Genomic DNA, 13,852 nt, shown 5'->3' with positions numbered 1-13,852 from the left:
GTGATCAAAGATGAGCGTGACTCCAACATTTACTTTTCCTTGGCAGGAGACGGACAGTGACGACAAGTTGGGCCTGCAAGGCGACACTGAGGGGGAATGCGACGTGGACACCAAGGCGGACACTCCCGACGTTCCGGCGTCCACGGCGGACACGGACAACACTCCAGAGTATCTCAACAAGGCCCTGGAAGGCCTGCCGCCAAGGTACATCAGCACGCTCATAACTTACTTCCTGTTGGCCTTTATTCTCTACACAACAAAACCTGGGAATTTGGACTCATTTCCCCAATCACACATGAAGTACAAAAGCAAATGTGCAGAAGATCAAAAGCATTTTATGAGCAGGGTGCTTAAAAACCATGAAAATGCTTGGATTTTAATGTTGTGTTTTCAAGGTTGGAAAAATGCTTGAATTTTGGGTGACGCGCTTGGAAATGTTCATCATGTTTCTCGACAGTCCGACTCAATACAGTGTTGGCTTTTTCTCTCTTTTTATGCATTGAAGTCAGAAAGGACACACATCTCCGTAAGTCTGCCGAGTTTTTTTTGTATTTTTTACCGACCCTGCCCTCTCTCGGTCAAAAGTCCAGTTTGCTTTCTTTTTATTTTTCTCGCTTTCCAGCGGTGTTTTGTTTTGTCTATGGTGACGGTGCGCTCTTATCACGTCGTCACATAGAGCAGTGGTCCCCAACCTTTTTGTATCCGCGGACCGGTCAACGCTTAATAATTTGTCCCGCGGCTAGGGGGGGCCCTTTTTTTTTTTTTTTTTTTCTTTGTCATAGAAAAAGGACGTTTTTGTCAAGAAAAAGGGAGGTTTTTTGTAGTTTGTGCACTAATTGTAAGTGTATATTGTGTTTTTTATGTTGATTTAATAAATATAAAGAATAAAAAATAATTTAATTATTTATTTTTTTAAATAAAATGAATAAAAAATTACTGGGCCGTGGCCCGGTGGTTGGGGACCACTGACGTAGAGGATCTCTCTCTCTCTCTCTCTCTCTCTCTCTCTCTCTCTCTCCTCTCTCTCTCTCTCTCTCTCTCTCGCGCCAGGAGAGTGAGGACGCACCTGTGCGCTGACAGCGGGAGCAAGCACGCAGGTGGAGACAGGCTACCTGTTAGCTTCAAGCTAACCAGCACCCGACCACACTCCACATCCAAAACATACTTTGCAGGTCAACAAAAAAGGACAAATGTCTGCCTTTTCAAGTGTTAATGTGCGAGGAGTGTTATGTCCATGATGTTCTTCACAACAACACAACAAATGACATGAGTGTGAATGGTTGTTTGTACATTGATGTTACATCCATGATGTGCTTCACAACAATACAACAGATGACATGTGTTGTGGGTGTATGATTGTTTGTACATTGATGTTACATCGATGATGTCGTTCACAACAACACAACAATGACATGTGTTGTGTGTGTGTGTGTGTGTGTGTGTGTGTGTGTGTGTGTGTGTGTGTGTGTGTGTGTATGATTGTTTGTACATTGATGTTACATCCATGATGTGGTTCACAACAACACAACAGATGACATGTGTTGTGTGTGTGTGTATGATTGTTTGTACATTGATGTTACATCCATGATGTGATTCACAACAACACAACAGATGAGATGTGTTTTGTGTGTGTCTGATTGTTTGTACATTGATGTTACATCCATGATGTGGTTCACAACAACACAACAATGACATGTGTTGTATGTGATTGTTTGTTCATTGATGCTACATCCATGATGTGGTTCACAAAAACACAACAGATGGCATGTGTTGTGTGTGTGTGTATGATTGTTTGTACATTGATGTTACATACATGATGTGGTTACTTAACAACACAACAGATGACATGTGTTGTGTGTGTATGATTGTTTGTACATCAATGTTACATCCATGATGTTGTTCACAACAACACAACAGATGACATGTGTTGTGTGTGTGTATGATTGTTTGTACATTGACGTTACATCCATGATTGTGCATTTCAGGGATTATTGAGGGATACACAAGTCATTATTTTCTCGAACAAATCTTCCATGTCCTCACGATGACATTTCCCTCACATTTATGTCAATTTCCCTGATATTATTCTGATGTTAACAGCACATTTTCTTTTATCGGCCAATCCTGTGACTCGTCCGTGGTTACGTTAACGCAGAGATTAGATTCCTTACTTACTTTGTTCAGTTTAGTGATTATTGGTTAGGCATACTAGTGATGTGTCAAATAAAAAGTAGTAACTGTGGTGATCATCGGTTAGGCGTACTAGTGATGTGTCAAATAAAAAGTAGCAACTATAGTGATCATTGGTTAGGCATACTAGTGATGTGTCAAATAAAAAGTAGTAACTATGGTGACATCCCAGACTTGGAGAAGATGTCTTTTTTTCCACTCATTGGCTCCTCATGTTTCAGCTTCACTAGTGCTGATATTTGCATGCTCATTGAGCGTTGTTTTCCTTATATTCTAATATATCATGTTTTCATAATCGGGAGACGCCTTAACTGAAATGGAAATTTAAATTGGTTTGGTTGTCCAGCCCCAATCCAACTTTGACAATGAGAGCACATTATCGCTAATAAGCAGGTGAGTAGGTAGCTCCGCCCCCTCTGAAGGTGCTCTTGCTGAGAGAGATAGAAAGAATTGCTATTGCGACACCCAGTGGAAAGATTGACAACAGCAGTTGTCTTCCAGCTCAATATTCAACTTGGCAAACTCACCTGACGGGCGGATCAAACCTGCACAAATCTCATCCGGCGGGATATTTAGCTAAGTGTGTAAGAGTTTGCCAGCTAACAGTAAGTGTTCAATCCATGAGTTAAAGAGCTTCAAATGCTAAATGGCTGCAGACATGAAGTAGATTGCTGAACAGTGAAAGGCCAACAAGGACGCCGTCACCTTTGTCTTTTTCATGATGCAACGTTTGTTTTTTTTGCTCGTCGCTTTTCTTCCGCTTCCTGTCCTGCAGCGCACGGTTGTGAAGCGCGCCATGTGACAACACATGTCCCAGGGATGGCAGCTTGTCATGTTATTCAAATGAGTGAATGAATCCTCTTCTCTCCGCAGATGGAAGAACTACTGGATACGAGGAATTCTGTCCATACCCATGATTTCTTTCTTCTTCCTGATCATCTACCTGGGACCACTCACTCTCATTTTAATGGTAACAATCCATTAATACCTCTCTTGAAACAAATAACTCATTAGCGCTGACTAAAATAACATTAGCGTTTACAGGGCTGTGGCTGTAGGAAACCGCTTTTTTATTACCTCCACTCCAAGGCCGCAGTAGCTCCATTTAAAGTCTGATGAGTCGCTGCATGCGCTTGAAAACCTCACTCTTTTCCAATTAACCAATCGCCCTCATTAGCTGCAATTAGCACATTTGCCTTAAAATGAAGGGAGGAAGTGGTATTATTAGCCCTTTTCTTTCTGCGGGAAGGTCAAAAGTGAGATCAATGACAGAAAAAAATGATCCAGAAAACATTATTCATTTTTCATATGACCTATCATTCACAATGCTGAAATAAGACAAGAACACATGTGTTTTTCTTTGTTTATGCATTCTAACTCGTAAATGAACATTTGCAAAAGTCAGCTCATGGAAGTCGCTCTATTTCACGTATAAAGCGCTCTAAAAACATACATCAGTGTTTTATATACACACTGTAAGTATGTCATGTAGTAACATTTATAATAACATGTAATATATATATGATGTAAGTAGATATGTCATGTAGTAACATTCATAATAACGTAATGTATACATGATGTAAGTATATATGTCATGTAGTAGCATTCATAACATGTTATAATACATGATGTAAGTATTATGTCATGTAGTAACATGCATAATAACATGTAATATATACATGATGTAAGTATATATGTCATGTAGTAACATTCATAATAACATGTAATATAAACATGATGTAAGTATATATGCCATGTAGTAACATTTATAATAACATGTAATATATACGTACCTGATGTAAGTATATGTCATTTAGTAACATTCATAATAACATGTAATATATACATGATGTAAATATGTAAGTCATGTTGTAACATTCATAATAACATGTAATATATACATGATGTAAATATATAAGTCATATAGTAACATTCATAATAACATGTAATATATACATGATGTAAATATATAAGTCATATAGTAACATTCATAATAACATGTAATATATACATGATGTAAATATATAAGTCATGTAGTAACATTCATAATAACATGTAATAATTTGATATTTTGTTCATTTTGCATGTTAATTTCACAGAAGCATCACAACTTTCACTTCCTTCAACAACAAGAAGACTATTAATCATGACAGACTAGATGAGAGACAACGACTACTTTGGGACGAATGATGATCCAGAAACTTCTATTTTTGAACCTGAGAATAAGGAGGATGATGTACAGGTTTTAGAAGCTGTGTGCTAAACAGATGCAGCTTTAGTCAAACACTAAGCATCAAGTAGCAGTATTTCTAAGTGCTAAACAAGATATACAAACATAATAAAACAATCACTTACTGTACATTCTCTGCTCTCACTGGGATAAAAACTGATGGGATGTTTATATCTTCCCGTTTCAAGAAAGGTTAGAAAAAGGTGCAGCAAATGAGTGTCAGAATGGTGAATGATAGACAAATGGCAAAAAAAGTGCAGTTCTTGTTGAAGCGTCCATTCAGGTGTACTGCTCACTGCCAGCAGGGGGCACACTTTCATGGTTTGCTATGGTATGCTGTGATTGACAATGCAGTCTCATTCATCTTTGATGTCATATTTGTTGTTTTCAACATGTATTTACTCCTCGCTTCAGGTGATGATCGTCCAAATCAAGTGTTTCCAAGAAATCATCACCATCGGTTACAAGGTGTATCGATCCTACGACCTGCCCTGGTTCAGAACCCTCAGTTGGTGAGGACAACCATTGTCTGCTTGTTAATGAAACACACACACACACGCACGCACGCACACACACACACACACACACACACACACAGAGTAAGGCATGTGCAGAGTACAGAGATGGCTGCCATGTTGGAAGTAAATGAGAGTCAACGCAACTCTACACGGTAGAAATCCAGACTGCACAGTACAATCTGCCTTTATGGACAGCGATGCTGTGTGTGTTTGTGTGTGCATGTGTATGTGTGTGTGCATGTGTGGGTCAGGCTTGCGATGTAATGAATGTCCAATCACTGTCGGGTGTCTTCCCCCTCACACATTTGCAAGTGGAGTTCAGAAAAACAATAAGGAAATATGGCTGACACGAGCATAGCAATATGGCCGACACTAGCATAGCAATATGGACGACACTAGCATAGTAATATGGCATAGAAGTATGGCCGTGTCACGCCAAACTTCTTCCCAAAAACAAAAACCTTTCCCCCGGAAGACATTTGGCGTGACAGCACCTCTAATGCCTGAAGGACCCCAATGAGGGCGTGATAATACCAAGTTATATGACTCTTAAGGGTTACAGCTGCAAAATTAGCGAAGCAAAAATAGCTTGAAAGGTTAGCATGCTGGAATGCTAATATTTTTTCCTCACCGTTATTTTTCACCAATGATAATCAGCCAATTATAAATTTTTTAAAACAGGCAGCTGTGTGGGCTGCTTTAAGCAAGTAATATGACTCTTAAGGGTCACAGCTGCAATATTAGCGAAGCAAAAATAGCTTGAAAGGTTAGCATGCTGAAATGCTAATATTTTTTCCTCACTGTTATTTTTCACCAATGACAATCAGCCAGTTATAATGATTTTAAAACAGGCAGCTGTGTGGGCTGCTTTAAGGTCATTCCACCCTCATTGGGGTTATTCAGGCATTAGAGGGGCTGTCACACCAAATGTCTTCCGGGGGGAAGGTTTTTGTAGGGGGGAAGAAATTTGGCGTGACAGCCGACACTAGCATAGCAATTGACAGACTTTTGTCTCATTGACTGCTGCAGCTGACTTTGTGGTGCCTGCAGAAACTCTGCCTTCCATGTGGACGTGCAGGCAGACACAGAATGTTTATGTGACCAAACTATTGATCCAGACTGGGAGAACACGCTTATCTTCTCAGTCACTCATTTTTCTATGCTACACATTTTCAAGAAATGTAGTATAAGATTTGAAATGTTTAGTGGTGATAATAAAGTATAAATGTGGTGTTAGTGCAGAAAAGTCTTGATGAAATGTAGTATAAGAGTTGAAATGTTTGGTGGTGATAATATATAAAAGTGGTGTTAGTGCAGAAAAGTCTTGATGAAATATAGTATAAGAGTTGAAATGTTTGGTGGTGGTGATAAAGTATTAAAGTGGTGTTAGTGCAGAAAAGTCTTGATGAAATATAGTATAAGAGTTGAAATGTTTGGTGGTGGTGATAAAGTATTAAAGTGGTGTTAGGGCAGAAAAGTATTGTAGTATTGACGTGCGTCTCTTCAGGTACTTCCTGATCTGCGTCAACTATTTCTTCTACGGTGAGACGCTGGCCGACTACTTTGGTGCGCTGGTGCAGAGGGAGGAGCCTCTGCAGTTTCTGTCTCGCTACCACCGCTTCATCTCATTCACTTTGTACCTGGCAGGTGAGTCCTCACACCTGCCGATAAAAGACAAGCATGCATTTGCCCTTTCACCCCTTCCTTTTTGCATTGGTGAGGTCAAGGCATTCCTTCAAAATATTTGATGTGAAGTAATTGAATCTTTTAATAGGTCAATAAATCCTAGATTTGAATGCATTAGAGCAATGGCAGTTCAAAAAAACAGCGGCTGTGTGTTACTGGAGTCAACATTGCAACTCTTTCTTGTTACCTGTTTGCTCTTTTATTCCACTTTTCGGTGTTTTTTTTAAAGTATATGTAGAAAGTGCCATGAAGTGTTTAAAAAGAATAGGTGCCTGTGTTTGGGTCCTGACAGCATGTTGTCTCTTTTTCAGGTTTCTGCATGTTTGTGCTGAGTTTAGTGAAGAAACATTACCGCCTGCAGTTTTACATGGTGTGTATCCACCACTGCTAACCCCACCTTTTTATTTGCCCCGCCCACTTCAGTCTCCCTTCTTTTCACCCTGACCTGCCTGTTGGCCCCGCCCCCACTAAACCTCTTGAAACTATCACTACAAGAATGACTGATTAAGCCACATGTGTCATGTGCTGTCACTCATCTGTCGCTTGCATCAAGTATTTGACTAAATCCCACCAAATCTTTTTCTTACTACTGTGCATTTCACTGTTGTGACACTCTGTGTGTGTGTGTGTGTGTGTGTGTGTGTGTGTGTGTGTGTGTGTGTGTGTGTGTGTGTGTGTGTGTGTGTGCGTGTGTGTGTGCGCGCGCGCGCGCGTGCGTGTGCGCGTGCGCGTGTGTGCGTGTTTGCCATTCCAGTTTGCTTGGACCCATGTGACGCTGTTGATTGTAGTCACTCAGTCGCACCTTGTCATTCAGAACCTGTTTGAAGGGATGATCTGGTAAGTCACACCGCACAATGTCATACAAACAAGTGTGTCAGGTCACACCGCACAATGTCACGCAAACAAGTGTGTCATGTGTGTCAGGTCACAACGCACAATGTGTCAGGTCACACCGCACAATGTGGGTCAAATGCAGAGAATAATTTCGCCACACCTAGCGTGTGTGTGACAATCATTGGTACTTTGACTTTTTAACAATGTCACACAAACATGTCCGTCATGTGTGTCAGGTCACACCGCACAATGTCACACAAACAATTGTGTCATGTGTGTTAGGTCACACTGCACAATGTCACACAAACAGTTCTCATGTGTGTCAGGTCACACCGCACAATGTCACACAAACAGGTGTGTCATGTGTGTCAGGTCACACTTCACAATGTCACACAAACATGTGTCAGGTCACACCTCACAATGTCACACAAACATGTCTGTCATGTGTGTCAGGTCACACCACACAATGTCACACAAACGTGTGTCAGGTCACACCGCACAATGTCACACAAATATGTCTGTCATGTGTGTCAGGTCACACAAACAATTGTGTCATGTGTGTCAGGTCACACCGCACAATGTCACACAAACATGTCCGTCATGTGTGTCAAGTCACACCGCACGATGTCACACAAACATGTCCGTCATGTGTGTCAAGTCACACCGCACAATGTCACACAAACAAGTGTGTCATGTGTGTCAGGTCACACCGCACAATGTCACACAAACAAGTGTGTCATGTGTGTCAGGTCACACCTCACAATGTCACACAAACATGTGTGTCAGGTCACACCTCACAATGTCACACAAACATGTCTGTCATGTGTGTCAGGTCACACAAACAATTGTGTCATGTGTGTCAAGTCACACCGCACAATGTCACACAAACAAGTGTGTCATGTGTGTCAGGTCACACCGTACAATGTCACACAAACGTGTGTCAGGTCACACCTCACAATGTCACACAAACATGTCTGTCATGTGTGTCAGGTCACACAAACAATTGTGTCATGTGTGTCAAGTCACACCGCACAATGTCACACAAACAAGTGTGTCATGTGTGTCAGGTCACACCGTACAATGTCACACAAACATGTGTGTCAGGTCACACCTCACAATGTCACACAAACATGTCTGTCATGTGTGTCAGGTCACACAAACAATTGTGTCATGTGTGTCAAGTCACACCGCACAATGTCACACAAACAAGTGTGTCGTGTGTCAGGTCACACCTCACAATGTCACACAAACATGTCTGTCATGTGTGTCAGGTCACACAAACAATAGTGTCATGTGTGTCAAGTCACACCGCACAATGTCACACAAACAAGTGTGTCATGTGTGTCAGGTCACACCGCACAATGTCACACAAACAGGTGTGTCATGTGTGTCAGGTCACACCGCACAATGTCACAAACAAGTGTGTCGTGTGTCAAGTCACACCGCACAATGTCACACCAACATGTGTGTCATGTGTGTCAGGTCACACCGCACAATGTCACACAAACATGTCCGTCTTGTGTGTCAAGTCACACCGCACAATGTCACACAAACAAGTGTGTCGTGTGTCAGGTCACACCGCACAATGTCACACAAACATGTCCGTCTTGTGTGTCAAGTCACACCGCACAATGTCACACAAACAAGGTGTGTTTGATTTGTGTCCTTGGCTCTCACTTGGGCTTGTGTGCAGGTTCATCGTGCCCATCTCCATCGTCATCAGCAACGACATCGGTGCTTACCTGTTTGGCTTCTTCTTTGGAAGGACGCCGCTCATCAAGGTGAGCACATGAGTGTGGCTGTGTCAGCCAATCAGAAGCCAGGAGAGAGTGCAGAATTGGAGGAGTGGATTGGGCTCATGAACACCAACATTAGGTTAAAAGCATATCAAGGATAAATGCCTTGGATAAAACATGATTATGTCTTTTGGTGGGAAGAAAAGCGAAGGTTTGTCACTGGCGCTTTGGGAGCCCAGGAAGTGTCAGGCCCCGTTATCCAGGGTAAATCCCACCTAACCTTATCCCCACACACACAGCAATGGTTGTTAAAGACCCCCTGCCCCTCCGTCCGCCAGCCCAACGCGACCTAGTAGGCGACCTAGTAGGCAACCTAGTAGGCGACCTAGTACACATGCACATGTCATAGTCACCTCCAGTGTTGCTTTGTGTGCAACTTCTTCAATTAAATGTAACTTATCTCAACTATATCCAGTCTTGTGCTAGTTCAATCAACTGGAATCCAGTCTGACTATTGTAGTGTAAATAATAAGAATAATTATTATTATTGTTATTGTAGTGTAAATGTTTATTATTATTATTACTATTATTGTAATGTAAATTTAACTTATTTTTGTAGTGTAAATATAACTTATTATTATTATTATTGTAGTTTAAATATATCTAATTATTATTATTAATGTAGTGTAAATGTAACTTATTATTATTGTAGTGTAAATGTAACTTATTATTATTATTATTGTAGTGTAAATGTAACTTATCATTCAAATACCACAACCGCATAAGTTACATTTACACTACAATAATAATAATAATAATAATAGTAACTTACATTTACACTACAATAATAATAATAGTAACTTACATTTACACTACAAAAATAATAATTAAAACTTACATTTACACTACAATAATGAATCATTTCTTTAATGGACACGTGAAAGTAAACAATGTGATAAAGAACATTTGACATCAATCAATCTAGGGATGTAGATATCTGGTCAGGACACTCCTCACTCTTTTGTCTTCACCTTCATTGTCCACTCCTTTTTGCTGACTTTATATACTCTCGACCTAGACTTTGAGTCCGCAACATACATGGCGGACAATAACTGATACAGTATGCTTTGCCAGTCCAAATACTTTCGCCGTTTTCCTCGACGGCCAGGTAATACAAAGCACAATCTACCTTTTCTATTACATCCACGGGAGCTCGCATTCTCGTTGTCTCTCCTTTGACAAATTGACAAAGTTTTTGGTTAAGTAGCATCACAGCTGACCTGGACATTGGAAAGTTGTCTTGGCGTCTGAGAATTATAGTATCCCAAATAGCTGCAATGGCTTTGTCTTAAAGTATTGGTGTGTGATTTCCACAAGCGTCTGTACGTGTAGAAAAAGGAGAAACACGGCATGTCTGGATGACTATGACTGGCCTCCATATTTCCAGTGGTTAGTTTCGCTTGTTATGAAGCGGGCTGTGGCGCGTTCTTTATGATGTTACTTCCTGTGTGGAGTGCGGTCTTTCTGGCATCAGAAATGATCAATGAGTCCATACAAAGCTAAGTTTCCGGAGATACTAAAAAATGAGTCCGAGGAAAAGGACCTTAAACGCTGGTTTAGTGTGGCTGAAACGGGCGGAGCTTAGGCTAAATAATTATTCCTTTAAGGGGTTAAACCACTTAGTGTGGACATGGCCTCAGTGACACGCTAACAGCCAATCACCCAACAGTATCAACTAGCAAAACTTGAGTTTGACATCCTGACACTCCTCGCTAAACTAACCTCATTTCTTTGACCACCAGACACCTTCTGCACTGATAAATAAGTAACTAGTCATGTTCCATTTCAGTAACAGATGCAAACATCAAAGTGAAAGTTTAAGAAGTAACTAGTCATGTTCCATGTCAGTCACAGATGGAAACAAAGTGAAAGTTGAAGAAGTAATCAGTCATGTTCCATGTCAGTCACAGATGGAAACAAAGTGAAAGTTGAAAAAGTAACTAGTCATGTTCCATGTCAGTCACAGATGGAAACATCAAAGTAAAAGTTGAAGAAGTAACTAGTCATGTTCCATGTCAGTCACAGATGGAAACATCAAAGTGAAAGTTGAAGAAGTAACTAGTCATGTTCCATGTCAGTCATGGATGGAAACAAAGTGAACGTTGAAGAAGTAACTAGTCATGTTCCATGTCAGTCACAGATGGAAACATCAAAGTGAAAGTTGAAGAAGTAACTAGTCATGTTCCATGTCAGTCACTGATGGAAACATTAAAGTGAAAGTTCAAGAAGTAACTAGTCATGTTCCATGTCAGTCACAGACGGAACCATCAAAGTGAAAGTTGAAGAAGTAACTAGTCATGTTCCATGTCAGTCACAGATGGAAACAAAGTGAAAGTTGAAGAAGTAACTAGTCATGTTCCATGTCAGTCACAAATGGAAACAAAGTGAAAGTTGAAAAAGTAACTAGTCATGTTCCATGTCAGTCACGGATGGAAACATTAAAGTGAAAGTTGAAGAAGTAACTAGTCATGTTGCATGTCAGTCACAGATGGAAATGTCAAAGTGAAAGTTGAAGAAGTAACTAGTCATGTTCCATGTCAGTCACAGATGGAAACATCAAAGTGAAGGTAGAAGAAGTAACTAGTCATGTTCCACAGATGGAAACATCAAAGTGAAAGTAGAAGTAACTAGTCATGTTCCACAGATGGAAACATCAGAGTGAAAGCAGAAGTAGTGACTCGTCGTGTTACACAGAGGGTAACATCAAAGTGAAAGCAGAAGTAGTGACTCATCGTGTTCCACAGATGGAAACATCAAAGTGAATGTACAAGTAGTAACCAGACATGTTCCACAGATGGAAATATCAAAGTGAAAGCAGGAGTAGTAACTAGACATGTTCCACAGATGGAAACATCAAAGTGAAAGCAGGAGTAGTAACTAGACATGTTCCACAGATGGAAACATCAAAGTGAAAGCAGAAGTAGTAACTACACATGTTTCACAGATGTAAACATCAAAGTGAAAGCAAAAGAAGTAACTCGTCGTGTTCCACGGATGGAAACATCAAAGTAAAAATACAAGTAGTAACTAGACATGTTCCACAGATGGAAACATCAAAGTGAAAGCAGAAGTAGTGACTCGTCGTGTTCCACAGATATACAAGAAAATACAAGTGGTAAATAGACGTGTTCCACAGATGGAAACATCAAAGTGAAAGTAGAAGTAGTAACTAGACGTGTTCCACAGATGTGAACATCAAAGCGAAAGCAGAAGTGTTGACTTGTCGTGTTCCACAGATGGAAACATCAAAGTGAAAATACGAGTGGTAAATAGACATGTTCCACAGATGGAAACATCAAAGTGAAAGTAGAAGTAGTAACTAGACGTGTTCCACAGGTGGAAACATCAAAGAGAAAGTAGAAGTAGTAACTAGACATGTTCCACAGATGGAAACATCAAAGTGAAAGCAGACGTAGTGACTAGTCGTGTTCCACAGATGGAAACATCAAAGTGAAAGTAGAAGTAGTAAATAGTCGTGTTCCACAGATGGAAACATCAAAGTCAAAGCAGAAGTAGTGACTCGTTGTGTTGCACAGATGGAAACATCAAAGTGAAAGCAGAAGTAGTGACTAGTCGTGTTCCACAGATGGAAACATCAAAGTCAAAGTAGAAGTAGTGACTCGTCGTGTTGCACAGATGGAAACATCAAAGTGAAAGCAGAAGTAGTGACTAGTCGTGTTCCACAGATGGAAACATCAAAGTCAAAGCAGAAGTAGTGACTCGTCGTGTTGCACAGATGGAAACATCAAAGTGAAAGCAGAAGTAGTGACTAGTCGTGTTCCACAGATGGAAACATCAAAGTGAAAGCAGAAGTAGTGCCTCGTCGTGTTGCACAGATGGAAACATCAAAGTGAAAGTAGAAGTAGTAACTAGACATGTTCCACAGAAGGAAACATCAAAGTGAAAGCAGAAGTAGTAACTACACGTGTTCCACAGATGGAAACATCAAAGTGAAAGTAGAAGTAGTAACTAGACATGTTCCACGGATGGAAACATCAAAGTGAAAGTAGAAGTAGTAACTAGACATGTTCCTCGGATGGAAACATCAAAGTGAAAGTAGAAGTAGTAACTACACGTGTTCCACAGATGGAAACATCAAAGTGAAAGTAGAAGTAGTAACTAGACATGTTCCACAGATGGAAACATCAAAGTGAAAGCAGATGTAGTGACTAGTCGTGTTCCACAGATGGAAACATCAAAGTGAAAGTAGAAGTAGTAAATAGTCGTGTTCCACAAATGGAAACATCAAAGTGAAAGCAGAAGTAGTGACTCGTGTTGCACAGATGGAAACATCAAAGTGAAAGCAGAAGTAGTGACTAGTCGTATTCCACAGATGGAAACATCAAAGTGAAAGTAGAAGTAGTAAATAGTCGTGTTCCACAGATGGAAACATCAAAGTGAAAGCAGAAGTAGTGACTCGTAGTGTTGCACAGATGGAAACATCAAAGTGAAAGCAGAAGTAGTGACTCGTGTTGCACAGATGGAAACATCAAAGTGAAAGTAGAAGTAGTAAATAGGCGTGTTCCACAGATGGAGACATTAAAGTGAAAGCAGAAGTAGTGACTAGTCGTGTTCCACAGATGGAAACATCAAAGTGA

General features: G+C 40.4%; 1 protein-coding gene across 3 annotated transcripts in view; it reads left to right on the top strand.

Moving 5' to 3' along the window:
* The window catches only part of cds1 (CDP-diacylglycerol synthase (phosphatidate cytidylyltransferase) 1), a 42,459-nt gene that overhangs the window by 15,719 nt on the left and 12,888 nt on the right, over nt 1-13,852 (top strand). For all 3 annotated transcript variants that reach the window (XM_061905043.1, XM_061905039.1, XM_061905035.1), the window contains exons 2-8: nt 47-204; nt 3,064-3,160; nt 4,835-4,932; nt 6,446-6,585; nt 6,936-6,994; nt 7,379-7,461; nt 9,152-9,239. In XM_061905043.1, coding sequence (XP_061761027.1) covers nt 47-204; nt 3,064-3,160; nt 4,835-4,932; nt 6,446-6,585; nt 6,936-6,994; nt 7,379-7,461; nt 9,152-9,239 — 723 coding nt within the window. The remainder of the gene's footprint in view (nt 1-46; nt 205-3,063; nt 3,161-4,834; nt 4,933-6,445; nt 6,586-6,935; nt 6,995-7,378; nt 7,462-9,151; nt 9,240-13,852) is intronic.

This window comes from Nerophis ophidion, linkage group LG01 (genome assembly GCF_033978795.1).
Source record: "Nerophis ophidion isolate RoL-2023_Sa linkage group LG01, RoL_Noph_v1.0, whole genome shotgun sequence".
In the NCBI taxonomy this organism is placed as follows: domain Eukaryota; kingdom Metazoa; phylum Chordata; class Actinopteri; order Syngnathiformes; family Syngnathidae; genus Nerophis; species Nerophis ophidion.
Note: the sequence above shows the minus strand (reverse complement) of the source record. Positions and strands in the feature narration are given on the sequence as shown.